Below are 14673 nucleotides of genomic sequence, written 5' to 3'. Positions count from 1 at the left end.
GACTTGAGCTTGTGAATGCTGGTTTATTATAGAGTACCGGATGATAGAGGACGCCTGCCGCCTGCATGTATATGTCTGTGAGGCCATTTCAGTGCATTTTGAACTTAAGTTATTAGTATGTATGGCTATTCAGAGAGCATGAGAAAAAGGGAAGTAAGACGAAGAGAAACAATGAAAGGAGAGACTGTGAGAGAAGAAAGTGGGGTTTCCGTGTTAGACAGTGCCCTGGGCTGAAAGAAGCTGACACCTGGACTTCAATTATTAAAATAGTACTTGGCTTTTCATTCAATTCTTCCTGTACAGTATATATATCTCCTCTCTCTATCTGGCTGAAAGATCTTTAGGGGCACTGCTCGGGTATAAGGTGTGTGTGTGTGCATGCGTGCGTGTGCGTATGCGTGTGCATGCGTGCGTGCGTGCATGCGAGACATAAAGGCACTTTCTCATCTCTGTGGGGTGTTCTGGCACCATTCATCTCATCTATATGACCCAAGGCCAAAATTAATATACTTTATATTCACAAAGGCACATTCACAAAAGCACAACATAAAAGTGCATTAGCACACAGTAGACAAACGTAAATATGGAAATTCTTCCAAACAACCGTAATAAGCAAATAGTGATCAAAACAATATTTTGTTCATTGGACTGTATTGTTTGAAATTCTCTCACATGGTAGATCAAGTGAGATTCAGTTTTACTATAAACCTTAAGGCCATGGAGGACGCACTGAACGCCCACTGGAATACAATTTTTACAGTTTTTTTTTATTTGTTTTCCCCTGCAAAACAACCTTCATCTGAGTGGTTTCAATAACTGAGGCTCCACTGTGCTAGTTTTGTGGGTTCCAGTTCGACTACGTATCCCATTTTATATGTTTGTGCAGTAAAGTGTAACAGCAAACATCTGTCTTGCTGCTGGTTTGATTAGTCTCCGAACACAAGCAGGATAACATTGTTTACAGTCAGGAATTTGATTTAGAATGATATTGGCCCATATTTAAGGGCAAAATGTTTTCTTTTTGGATGTTTGTGTGTGCATGTGTAGTTACTGCACGTCTGTGTGCCGCATTGCTATGCAATGACTTTTAAAGTATGTATAGTCATGCAAATGTGTTCCTTTTATTGCTGTTTCTTTGTCTGGATCCAGAGACTCTGTAATCTTACCTCAGTCTTATAGATGTCTGTGGGTGTATTTAGAGATGTTCCGTTCAGGCCTATCAGAGTTCTTTTGTGATGCAACTGACGCCAAAGTGCAATACAGTCTAATCAAATGTCTTTTGCTAACAAACAATTCCAGTACATTCAGTGTCTTTATTTACAAAGATCCATATTTCTAGTATTAGAACAAGAACATCACCACATTGGCCGACTGAGCACTTATCCCAATTAGGTATTTCATGCCATTGTGAATATCTGATCCAGGATCAACGATTGTGTTCTATTAACTATTCAAGTTGAGAGATTGCTATTATGAGAGCCTGCAAAAGCCTCTACTTACCTTTTATGATTACCCATTTCAAAAGTGAGTCCTTACATCTTATGTATTGCGTTCTCTTTGATTTGGCATTTTACCTTTTAAAGTACTCAATTCCTTAGGTCTGCAGCTTGAAGAATCAGATTAGACATTTTTTTTTCTTCTCAAACCTAGTAAAAATGCCTACTAGAAACAACATAGCAATTACCCTCACCATCTGGCCTTGACACAGGAATGCAGCCAAATGACCTCTGTAGTGTGTATATACAGCCACACAAGTGGGTGAGCAGCCATGTAACCATCGGCTGTTTACAAAAGCCTGTTAGACTGTTATGTCGTTTTCTCATATGAACCTTTGACATGTCCGGTGAATCAGGTTTGGACATTGTTGAAGGATCCCTGTGTGTCCCATTCAAACATGTAGCACACAACTATCTCAGATGAGTTCTCACTTATTGTGATTACACTCTTCTGTTAAGGCGAAGGTGGCTCTGAGCAGAGTATATAGGAGGCAGGACATGGCGTGAAATACACCTTGATCAATATTGGCGTCGGCCAAGATGTCCCTGAAGTTCTCTCCAGTTATAAATTTTCTTGCGGTCTTGTGTAAATCACCCTTCGTCTTCATCTCTGGATCTTTGTTTTCTTCTGGTTTCTTCCATCAACGTGCTTACCCGCGCGCTGTGAATTCTCCAGCCAGTGACCTGCTCTTTTCACACATGGGCTCAATCTGACATCACACAGACCTTGTAGGGAGCTGGCAGGGTACGTCCATTTGATGTCAGATCGAGTCATTCAGACATTTGTATTCTAACATATCAAAAATACCATTCAAGTTTGTTTTAATATAATTTGTGGCCAATACAGATCGTCACCCGATCAGTCCCTAGTGGGCATGGAAAGCTCTCAGATGTGAAACTGTTGGGTAGCCCTAATGATTTAAAAACTTTAAGGGAAGTAGGTAAGGGAACAGAAATGCCTTTGAGAAGCTTATTGATCATTTCCCTTTTATCACTTAAAGTTGTTCTGGACAAAAATGCCTAAACTGTGTTATTATTCAGCTGGAATTTGCGGAAAATATTTTTGATGCTAAATCAACTTGTATGGATGAATAGACTGAATAAGTAAAAGCCAAGAACAACATCAGCAACAGTTTTGTGAGCAATGTTTGGTGTTTTACCATATATTCACCCTTGGGGATGTTGCGGTTTGATATTAAATAACAATGTGCAAAGAAACCCTGGGCAGCTGTTGGATAGCCACTTTGTCACTTTAACACAGCAGTCAAGGCTAACAGCTGCATCGGTCTTGTGTACATGCTTAGCCTGCGGTGTAAACTAGAGAACTGCTGCAAAATATGGTTTGTTGAGTGCAGATTTTCATAAAGGGCATTTGCACAGACGAGGGCTGGCAACTGCCTCGAGACTCCTGTGGAGAAAAAGTGCCCCAGGGATGGTCAATCATGGCTCAAAAACAATGTTGGATGTTTCTTTCATGAATTCAAGTTAACAAACAAAGCAACAACAAAGAAAAGGAGAAATCGAGTGATTACATTCATAAAGGTTTTACACTGCCATTATAACCCAATTTCCTGTGTCCTCGTGGCAGATTTATTCTGAGGCCTCATTTACAAAATACAACATTTCAAGGGTTTTTTAATTAATCTAAATGTATCTGTTTGCAGTAAGCTGTTTCACCTTGGTGATTGCACAGACAATATTATATTATTCTGAAAGTGGTGGGAAAGTGCCCTCCTGTAGAGATCACTGTTGCATTCAAATCTATTTAGAATACTGTCCTTGCATAAAATCTAGTAGTCCTTGCTCAATATTTACTAGAAACTCATTCTGTCCCCAAAAACAACCTTTGGTTAAGCACAGCTGTTGAGGCTTGCTAATAATAAATTGCAATGGCACAATAACAGTTTTCTCTGACACAAGATTCAATATTCAAGAAGCTTTATTTATCCCGAGGGAAATTATTGTGCAACAGTTTCAATACAAAGGTGGGAAAGGGTCGGAGTAACAATAAGCATAAACATAAATCAAATCAAAATAAAGATGACATAAGGTAAATCAAACAATAACTAAATGTGACAGAGTGCAACGGACATTGTGGTTAAACGTAGGTGTATACAATATACAACAATACACACTGTGCAGCTTAGCAGCAATTGAAATAAGATAAGTACAAACTAAATAAGTGATAAGGAATGATAATTGCAACAGTGTTAAAAATTTAGCAGCATTTCTTACAGAACTAAGTTACAGTTAAGTACAGGGAAGTGTAGCAGCATTTCTTACTGAAGTAAGTTACAGTACAACTAAATAAAGTGATGCAGTGATGATATAAAGTGACAAAGTGACATTTTCTCAGGACACAGTGTCTCCACTGTTCCTTACCTGACCGGGGGGAGATGAATTATAGAGTTTGATGGCCACCGGAAGAAAAGACTTCCTCCGGCATTCAGTGTTACACCGGGGGAGAATGAGTCTATGGCTGAAGGTGCTTCTGCTGGAGGTCAGCAGCTGGTGGAGAGGGTGAGAGTTGTTGTCCAGGATGCTGTGCAGTTTAGACAGCATCCTTCTCTCAGACATTGCCACCAAAGAGTCCAGTTGGACCCCCAGGACGGAGCCAGCCTTCCTGATGATCTTACTGATCCTCTTGGCGTCTGCTGCCCTCAGTCTGCTGCACAACAGCAAAGAAGATGGCACTGGCTACCACCGACTGTTAGAACATCCTCAGCATGGTGTTACATACATTGAATGACCAGAGCCTCCTCAGGAAATGGAGACGACTCTGGCCCTTCTTGTAAACAGCCTCAGTGTTCTTGGACCAGTCCAGTTTGTATCCTATACTCCAAGTATACTCCAAGGTATTTGTAGTCCTGGACAACATCCGATGACACGATTTAAAAACAAAGATTAAGTATGCATTCATAATATTCAACCTCTGTAAATTGAATTATTATTGCCTTTAATCAATATCTTTTTAAAGTTCCACTATTTGGTGCACGCAGGTGTCAATTTTTAAACCTAACTAGTTATTCCTGCTTATTTGTTATATGTTGGCCACAATGAGAGAAGCCGCGTTGAATTTCATTGTACCGGAATATAACACAGTAAAGACCATTGTGATTCTGATTAAAATCTAAAGGGTTTTCTATTGTCGTAATGTTCTTCAAATAAACCTGAGCTACTCTTGAATTAAAAACAAATGTATTCTATGCATAGCAGTTATTGCAGAGTTATATTCAGACTTGTTCACATGCACATCAGAAAGTGCAAGTGTGGAGCATTTAAATCTATTTCAGTGACACTTAAAGTGCTGAAGATCAGCCTTAAGCCTTTTGAAATCAAAAGGGAGTGCCATGCTTTATGAAAATCACACCCTGCAAATCGGGGCATATTGCACATGTGTAGAGGCAGTGTGTGGGCAGTAATACTCGTGACAATTTCCTCTGCTGCAGCACCTCTTTCATTTACAGCTTTATGTAGGCAATCTCTTTCAACTCAGCCTCCATAAAAGAAAAGAAATAAAAAAAAGATGACACCTTTTTGTAAAGAATATTTCTATGAATAAAGCCGTGTTTTAAATATTGCGTGTGTGCGTGTGCGTGTGTGTTTGATGCTTTAACAGCTACAGGACAATAACATGGTTTTACAGCTACCTGGTTGTGTGGTCCATATACTGCAAGCCATTTGTCACAAACAATAATTTTGTAGCATATTTTGCGGAAATGCTTTATGCAGAGAATTAAACTGTTTTTTTTTATCATTTCAAGCCATCCGATATGTACAAAGTTGCGCTGAAGAAAAAAAAAAATCACTTTAGATAAAATGGAGGGTTGTAAAGAACAAACGTATAATGAAAAAATATTGTGGGTCATAAATGTTGCCAGCTCTGACTATCTACATTGTCTGAAAATATTACCAGCATATCATAAGTGTGGCACAATATTGTTATAATTATAATTTCTACTCATCTTTCTCTTCCAGCCCTTGAGGGGCTCCATATGTTGCAGTGTTGGACAGTCCTCACTCTCCTCTTCACATCTCCTATCCTCCCTCTCTGCTCTCTTGCCAAGTGGTTTGAAACAGACCAGCATTCCTGCTTCTCATCTCATGCTTATTTTCTCCCCTCTCATCTCCTTATTTTGCTCTTATCTTCTAACTGCAATTGTGTTCCGAGTGTAGGTTAATTTCCAATTATGTTTTAGGCTTCTAACAATGACATTTTGCGTTGTCCAAATTACAACCCACTAACAAGTTATTAAAGGTCCAAGTTCCTACTTGTGTTGGGTTTCTACTAGACCATGAGAACATGCTTTAATGTCCAGAAACACATTATTTTCTCATACTATCTGTATGAGAAACGTATATACAGTACCTGTATTCACCCTCTGTCTGAAATGCTTCGATTAAACACCTCTCTCTTCAAGCCCCCACATCTGTGCTCACTGTGTTTCTGCACCGTCATTGCAGCCGGGGAATGACTGTAACAGCACTGTAGCTGTTACTATAGCTGTGATATCACTACAGTACAGAAATCCTGACGGCTCATTTAAAGACACAGTTTCTGAATACTCTGTGGATTGAGCGTTTTCATACTTTATTTATAAAGCACCATGACCTGCTTAAAAATAAATAAATAAAAAGATGTGTAAATCTCCTTTTTTATTATACAGGACCTTTTTAAAACAAGTATGGAATGAAATATCCTGCGCAACTACACTGAATTATTGATCCGAATAGTTGGCCCCAAATCGTTCAGTGTGTTCAGGGTCAGGTCTTTTGGTTTTTGGTTAATAACTCTGGATTGGTTAAGAATTAACATGGACCTTTTTGGTAGTAGAAAGAGCTTTATTTTGATATTATGAATTTTTGTCCAAAATGTCACTTACTCCCCTCTGGTTCTCACCCCTCATCATGCAGATTTTAGGTGACTTGCACTTTCCCCTCTTTATTTTACTGGTCAAAGTAGTTGTTGATAAGAAAGACTTAAAAACGTGTGACAAAGGCCGAGGGCTCGATTTCAACCTTGGCAAATTTAGCCACCTGTATCACTGACTTTCACTTTTGGTGCATGACTGGTCTGTCTCTCTGTGACCTCTCAAGTGATGGGTACATGCCCAGGACAGTTGAACCCATACCCATGTAGCTCAGGCAGTGAGTTGCCATTACTCGTGCCGTTATTTTGTCCTAAGTGCCGTGAATAGAACTTATCATTAAGGAAAAGCAGTTGCTCATAATTGACACAAATTTCATCCAAAACAAATGGACTCTAGAGGCTGAGACAATAATAGTCACAATGAAAAGACTAAATTTACTTAAATTGATAAATTGTGCAAGTGTATTTCCTTTCCAACTGCAGCATAATATATGTTAATAAAATCCACAGGAATACTGTTTATCTTGATATAATTTTACACTGCTCTGCCTCCAAAATTATATCTGCTCCTTATTAATGAACAATTATTTATTGCAATATGCAGACTTTCTCCTCAGAATGTTAAGTAAAACAAAATAATTTGAACATTTGTTTTTGCAGTTAATCTGTAAAAGACATGTTTCTGTTCTGAAGTCCTTTACACCTTTGCTCCTCTGTTCTGCTCTTGCCAGGTCTTCCGAAGCGGTGAAGGCATGGGCATCCGCCTGGACAGTGCCTCAGCCTTCCAGGGTGCTGTCATTTCGCCCCACTATGACTCCCTGCTGGTAAAAGTCATCGCCAGCGGGAAGGACCTGCAGACAGCGGCTTCCAAGATGAGCCGAGCCCTGGCTGAGTTCAGAGTGCGCGGGGTCAAGGTAGGACATCCAGCCATGTGTGTTTGATGCTGCTGGTGCATTGTGTGCATCTTTCCCCCCTGCTTTGAAAACTGTGAAAACTCAGAATATTTGACATAAGAGATACTTTGACAGCAGAGATGTGGATCTCAAGCCATTCAAGCCAGTCTAGCATGGTTAATGGTGTGATGCAGTGAAAACTGGAGTCGTGAAGTGAGAGAGTACAACAGGTAACTGTCAAGTGTGGCTTCCATCTCTGTGAGTTGACTCTGTGCTCATGCGTTTTTCATGGTTTTCATACTGAAAACATGCTCTGTCCATCTAAACGGTCTTACAAACTGAAAGTTCTCAGATGAGAAATCTCAGATGGTTTTTTTTGTTGTAGACTATGGATTAACCCTGAGCAATGTCCACAAAAACCTTGAAGCATTTAATTTCAAGGTGAAGCAAGCACAGACAGTTATCAAGGTGAATACGTCTTCTGAGCAGTTGAGTCTTTCCATGCAGAAAGGAAATAAAGCTGGAAGGCAAGTAAATCATTCTTAAAAAAAATAACTTTTGTAGCAGCTGAGTGAAAAGATACATTCAAGTCATTTAGTCTCAATTAAGTCTTATTCAAAGTTGAAATGCCATTGATTGCTTTTTAAACTGTTTTCTTTGTAAATCAATTAGCAGTGTCAGAAAATGATGCACTGATGTTTATGTTGTTGCAAAACTCCATTAAAGAAAAGCACTTAATGTCCTTCTTCTGTTGTGTTACAACATGAACTGAGAATAAATGTGAATAGTGGTTAATGTGAATTAATTTGTTCGTTTGGAAGTGTGACTTCACACACAAGCGTCTGCATTAGATGCACAGGGCTTTCAACTGCTCGACCACAGTGTAGGAAGGAAAACCCTTTTAGTTTGCGTAGGTAGCAGGTCAGAGCAGATGGTTGGATCAGACAAACACAGGACCTTCACTCAGGAGGCCGCTGTTCTTGTCTCGTGTGAAGCCAAAAGTCAACGTTGACTTATTTTAACGTATGTTATGTCCGTAGTTTACTACGTAGATATTAACTAATGTCACGTATGTAAGTTACATAACAGTATATATTGGAGATAAAATCAGAAAACAAAGCATTAATACTTGATTTTGAAATATTGTTATTATTTAATGTTCAAAATTTGATAGAATATCCACTTTGGCTATACCACTGTTGTCCTAGCATGATTTTTTTTTTTAAATAACCAAGGCACTTCAACAAAAAACCTTTATTTTGTCAATAAAACAGTGAGCAAAATTAAAGAACAGTGACCTTTGTGTCAGAAGAGAAGACTTAAATAATGTTTTTTTAGGGCTATAGGATTCAAATGACCTCAGCACAGACCTTCCAGGAGCATGTCGTGTGGACAGAGGAGAACTGGTCCAGAGTGCACTATTTGTCTGATGGGAAACATCATGTTCGGGGTAGGACTGGGCAAAGACTGAACCCAAAGTGTGTAAAGGAGTAGGTTAAATTTGGAGGAGGAAGTGTCATGGTTTGGGGGATGTTTTCTGCAGCAGGAGTTGTACAGCTACATGGCAGCATGAATGCAAATGTTAATGTGAACCTCCTTCAGCAACATGCAATACCTTCACTGCAATTGTCTCCCAATCAGCTGCAATTTTCATTCATTACAATGCCCTCTGTCACACTGCAAAACAGGTTAAGCAGTTCCTTGAAGCTAAGAACATTGAAACAATAGAAAAGGCCAGCCCAGAGTCCAGATCTAAACCCCATAGAGAATCTCTGGAAAATCCTTAGCAACAAAGTAATGTCAAAGAAACCCACTACAGTTACTGTACTGTGGAAGAGACTGAGTCAGAATGGATCAAGATCAAACCAGAGCCATGTGAGAAACTAGTGATGTCCCGGGGGTGCAGATGTGCTGAAGTCATTCAAAGCAAGGGCCTCGACACTTCCTATTTTAAATTTTGAATCCTACAGCCCTAAGAATACATTGTTTAAATCTTCTCTTCTGACACAAAGGTCACTGTTCTTTCATTTTGCTCACTGTTTTATTGACAAAATAAAGGTTTTTGCTGAAGTGCCTTGGTTATTTCAACATGCTACAGCATGCAACAGTGGTATAGCCCCAGTGGATATTCTATCAAATTCTGAACAATCAAAAATAACAGGATTTCAGAATAAATTAAGTATAAATAACCTGAACACTGTAACCAGTGTATATATGCACTTAGGCTATTTATACTATATATTATGTAACTGAGTCAGTGGTTTAATTTGTAAGATTATGCTTGGCTGGATTTCATACAGGGATTTCTGTAGCTGATGGAACTGAACATTCTATCTGCTTAGACGTAGTAATTCCTCTCTGTTTTGAATTAGTCATGATGAGGTGAAATTGCGAGTGAAATTAGTCTTCTCATCTCTAATTTCTCGTTTCACTTGGAGTGCACTTTACAAACTATCACCACAGATTTAATAGATTAATTTACCCTTCTGATAGAGTGAGAAAGTGTTTGATCTTGGCCCAGACTTGATGAGCTTGTGGACTCTGTCCTTGGTCCGTTTTGCTGTGGATTATGTAAACACACACTGGGAAGTCAACCTAATGTACCTTTCCTACAGTGACTGAAATCATTCTGTGCAAAGACAGAAGCTGTTTCACATTGAATATAAGAGGTTTTTTTTGTTTTTAGTAAGAACAAAATGGCCAATGAAGACGGCGTGTGATAAGAAAGCTTTGTACCACATTAACACCAACAGAGAACAGTACATTGATGCGAAGAACACTGGGTAACTGTTACAAGGTCTTGAATTAAACATGTTTCTCTTAAGACCGCAGGGGGCTCACTGAAACCATGGCTTCTCTTTTCAAAGACTTGAAATTTGAGCAAACCTGGCTGCGTTTTCTTGTATTCTGACTTCATTGAATTTAAAGTCTGCCGGTTGTGTAGAGGCGGTTTAATATCCCAGAGTTAAATAATTTAAGTCCTTGCCAACAGATTGTCTCACAGGCAAGGCCATTCTCATCCAAGTTCACACATTTGCACACACATAGACCCTGTACTTTACTTTGTTTGAGTCACAGATTAAGACACAGAGATTGACTTCCCCAACGTTTTTAAGTTTTAGTTATTGTAGACCACAGAAGCACCATGATGTATTGTCCTTGCAAGAAATATTTTCACCCTGGTCTTCCTCACCATCGGAGATGACTAGAACAGAACTAATGAATGTCATCCACTGCTGGAGGTATTTAGTTTTCTGCTGCCTAAAAAAGCTTTTTGCTGAAATCAATAGCTTGAGCTGTGATGTCAGTTTGACATGGGCATCCTAGGTTATTCAGTGATTCATTCCTCAATTTCCATACTGTTATCTGTCCTAGAAGCTAATTAATTTCATTTAGCTGATATCTTATCAGCATACACAGTTGGCTAAATTGAGTCTCAAGGATCCAGTGAATCTCATGTCCCTGCAACATGAATACACTCATAGGTTTAAAAGTGACCTATGAAAATGTCTAGAACAATTGTGGTTTAATGTTTGTGTTTAGGAGTGAGGTCCTTGGAGAGTGGCGTGTTAGTGGTGACATTCCAACACAGCAGTAGCATCGGTGTTGGCAACAAAAGCAATGCCTGTTAGCGCTTTGCTCTGCTCACAGCTATAATTCTGAGGGCTGACATGGTCACAAATCCATTATTTTCTTTTCTTTCTCCTATTGTAAAAAATGTGGCTTGATTAATCTGAGATGGACTACAATTTGCTTTTCTGATCATTCTTAGTCATTGTTAAGAATAGTATAACCTTTAAATTCACGTGAAAACCAAAATGTTCCACCCACATTTGAGTCATTTGGTTGACACTTTATAACATGCTGCTCTGCTGTGTTGTGTGGAATTATATTTGGCATTTCAGAAAGCTCTGTTTATCTCCTGCCAGTGTGCATATGTGTGCATTTCTGTGTATGTGCACCTGTTTGAGTGTGCTTGCGTGACAGGATGAGCAATGTGTGCTAAGCAGTAAAATGTCACACATCCAGCAGCAAAAAAAAAAGAGAGAGGGGGGGGAGGGGGGAGTGGAGAGGCAGTGGGGTAAATTTAGTTGGATAGAGGAACAGAGGGAGAACAGCAAAAGGGCAATCAAAATGGAGAGTCAGCATGGAAGGTGGTTTGGCCATTGTGGCCAGTGCACCTGTGCACATGTTGAAGATTGAATGTCTGTGATTTAGCACTGAGTGTTAGCGAATACACAAACAAATCAAGGATTTTTAACTGAGCTGTAAATCACTCACCCGAGGCAAAAGATTTAAAAAAAGAAATAGAAATAGCCTAGTCTTCAGGAATACCTTTATATCTGCCTGGGAACCGGAGGGTTGCCGGTTCGAGTCCCTGTGTGGACCATGAATGGAGCGTGGACTGGTGGCTGGAGAGGTGCCGGTTCATCTCCTGGGCACTGCCGAGGTGCTGTTGAGCAAGGCACCGAACCCCCAACTGCTCGGGGCGCCGGTGCACTGGCAGCCCCCTCTCTGACATCTCTCCATTAATTGCATGTATATAGGTCCTGTTTGTGCATGTGTGTGTATATCGGGCCTGTGTGTGTGTAACATGAATAATAATAGAGTGAAAAAAATCAGATTTCAAGTTGCAGGATTAATAAAGTAATTCTTCTTCTTCTTCTTCTTGAAGTATTAGGCTGCAGTAAGAGCAAAGGTTGTCATTTAAATAGTGGAGACTGGTTTATAATTATGTGTTTTTTTTATCATTACCAAAAATACAAGTTCTGAAGTGTAAGAAATGGTTTGAACAGTGTGTTAAACAGTTCGCCTGCCTTAACCAGATCTGCAACCTATAGCATGCCCTGCTAGTTTACGGCCTAACCAAGTGTTACATAGGTAAAATGGATTAGATTAACTAGCTAGAAGAAGCTGATGAAATCTGTTAAGAGCTTCACATTTCATTATTCTTTCATTCATCATTTCAACTGACAAAAGTGATGGTTCGATGCTTTTGTCTATCTTGGTCTGAAATCAAGGTAACATCCTTTTTTTCTTTTTTTTTTAAAATCTGAGCCAAGTGAAAATGTGTCAGCACAGCACCTTTGTCTCCTCTTTAATTTATACACACACTACATTTTACAAGGGCTACATGGCAATGCAAGTATGGGAGCATCTGTCCTGTGCAGATTGCTCATCACACAGGTTGATGGTTTGTCATGTGAAACCAACAATGACTAAATAACTAATGAGCTCAGGAACAGGCAAACTCCCCTGCTGCAGAACATCAGATGGTTCATGTTGATTCCTTGAGCTCTGTGTGTGTGTGTGTGTGACAGCGAGAAAGAGACATAGAGATGCATAAAGCTAAATTAGAGAAATACAAATAGATATTGTCCAGGAGAAAATGGATGGAAAGAAGAGACAAAATGAAAGAAATCTGAAATATAGACGTTGTGAAACATTGTACCTCGATCCTTCACCTTATGGCACTACCACTCTCAATTTTCATTCCAGTTTGGTCGAGAATTAAACAAAGTGTGTGTGTGTGTGTGTGTGTGTGTGTGTGTGTGTGTGTGTGTGTGTGTGTGTGTGTGTGTGTGTGTGTGTGTGTGTGTGTGTGTGTGTGTGTGTGTGTGTGTGTGTGTGTGTGTGTGTGTGTGTGTGTGTGTGTGTGTGTGTGTGTGTGTGTGTGTGTGTGTGTGTGTGTGTGTGTGTGTGTGTGTGTGTGTGTGTGTGTGTGTTTCTTAAGAAGTCATTTTTGCGACACCGGGGGCTTTGCTTTCGGCATTGTGGTTTCATCACTGTTTATCTTTACACCTCATCAGTAAGAGTGAGAGAGTTTGATGTGACCTGAGGTTGTTGTATCCACCTGTGTGTGTGTGTGTGTGTGAGATAAGGGTATGTGATTATTCTCATCTTGAGAGGCTCTTAGAAAAATCTGTAATGTTTCGCTTACTAGCCTGCCAGATCACAGGCTATTTTCCATCTTCAGATCGTCACATGCTTGTCCTTCTGTTACCTCTTTTCATTTCAATGAGAGAGTAAGATCTTTATTGCTGTCATAAATTATTATTCAAGGGTCACTTTGCAGCTGGCCACAGTGGCTTTGACCAGGGATGAGTTAATTTTAATGGAGGACAGTGTTGTTATTGTGCTCTCACACTTTGTCTCGCTAAATAGATCAAATCTGCATCATCTCTTTATCTCCTTGATCACGATCTATTTTGCGCTCTGTCTCTCTCTCCTCCTCTTCCTTATTATTGTTTACTCTTCTGTGCCAGAAGTATCATATGAAAACAAACAACGGCAAAGTATGTGGACCTACATAAGCTGGAAACATCATACAACTAACATTCTGTGTGTGTGATGCATTTCCTTTTAGATGAGGGCTACTGTGAATTGTGGGGAGCTGGTCATCATTATAGGGAAATAATGCATCAAAAATAAATAAATAAACTCTCGCATTATTCTAATACAATGACATTCAGCAGGTTTTCCGTATTGTGGTAGTTAAGCTAGTGTCATATTGACACAGCTATATTTGGGATATCAGGACACCAATAATGCATCGGCTTCAGTTTGTTTCCACCTCCGCATCGCCTGGTCCCAAATGTGTCTGTGTGTTTTTTACCTGTTTCAAGATGTGCTTGTGAGCACTTCTGTCTGGCAGAGCACTCCCATCATTTCCTAGTACCTGTACTGACAATAACTCTTTCATCATACACTTTTCATTTCTGCATCTGCCTGCCAAGTAAACAACTCCCCTACACTCTTTTTGTTCTCCTCTGTCATGCTCTCCCATCTCTTCTGCCGTTTGACCTCTGTCTCTCCTCATGAGCAATATGTCTTCTAGTTGTCTCATGTATTGTTTTCAGATCACTGAGCCTCCGGTTAACAGCTCACTGACTTGGTTATATATTTTTTTTTTTTTCATTTCGATCTGAATTTTACAAACCCACAGTCTGTTTTTAGTATCCCTAACATTAACTCTTGTCCAAACTGTAATTTATATTAAAGGTGCCATATTTTTAAAAGTGAGATTTGTCTCTTTTGATTTTAAATCAGATCAGATGTTATATAAATACTGTGAAAGTATCAAGTCAGTCAATCCACAGAGATAAACACACAGCCTGTATTCAGAAACGGTGATTAAAGAAACGAGCAGTCAGGACTGCTGTACAGTTGTGATGTCACTATATATAGGTAGAAGGTGCCGTTACAGTCATTCCCCGGCTGCAATGACGGTACAAAGATGCAGAGAGCACAGTTGTGGAAGACTCTGCAACACTGACCAATCAGAGCAGACTAGAAGAGACAGGCGCTTGACTGACTAATCAGACCGAGGGTGATTACAGGTATATTAAGTTTGAGACAGTTTGAGAAAAATGTGATGTGGTTTTTGAACATTAAAGCATGTAAGCATGTTCTA

General features: G+C 39.6%; 1 protein-coding gene across 1 annotated transcript in view; it reads left to right on the top strand.

Moving 5' to 3' along the window:
• Positions 1-14673, top strand: part of pcxb (pyruvate carboxylase b) — a 316797-nt gene that overhangs the window by 139992 nt on the left and 162132 nt on the right. The window contains exon 12 of the mRNA XM_083937027.1: positions 7098-7280. Within this exon, the coding sequence (XP_083793153.1) occupies positions 7098-7280 (183 nt within the window). The remainder of the gene's footprint in view (positions 1-7097; positions 7281-14673) is intronic.

The sequence above is a fragment of the Echiichthys vipera genome (genome assembly GCF_963691815.1).
Source record: "Echiichthys vipera genome assembly, chromosome: 22".
NCBI lineage: Eukaryota > Metazoa > Chordata > Actinopteri > Perciformes > Trachinidae > Echiichthys > Echiichthys vipera.
This window is presented reverse-complemented; position numbering and strand designations above follow the sequence as displayed.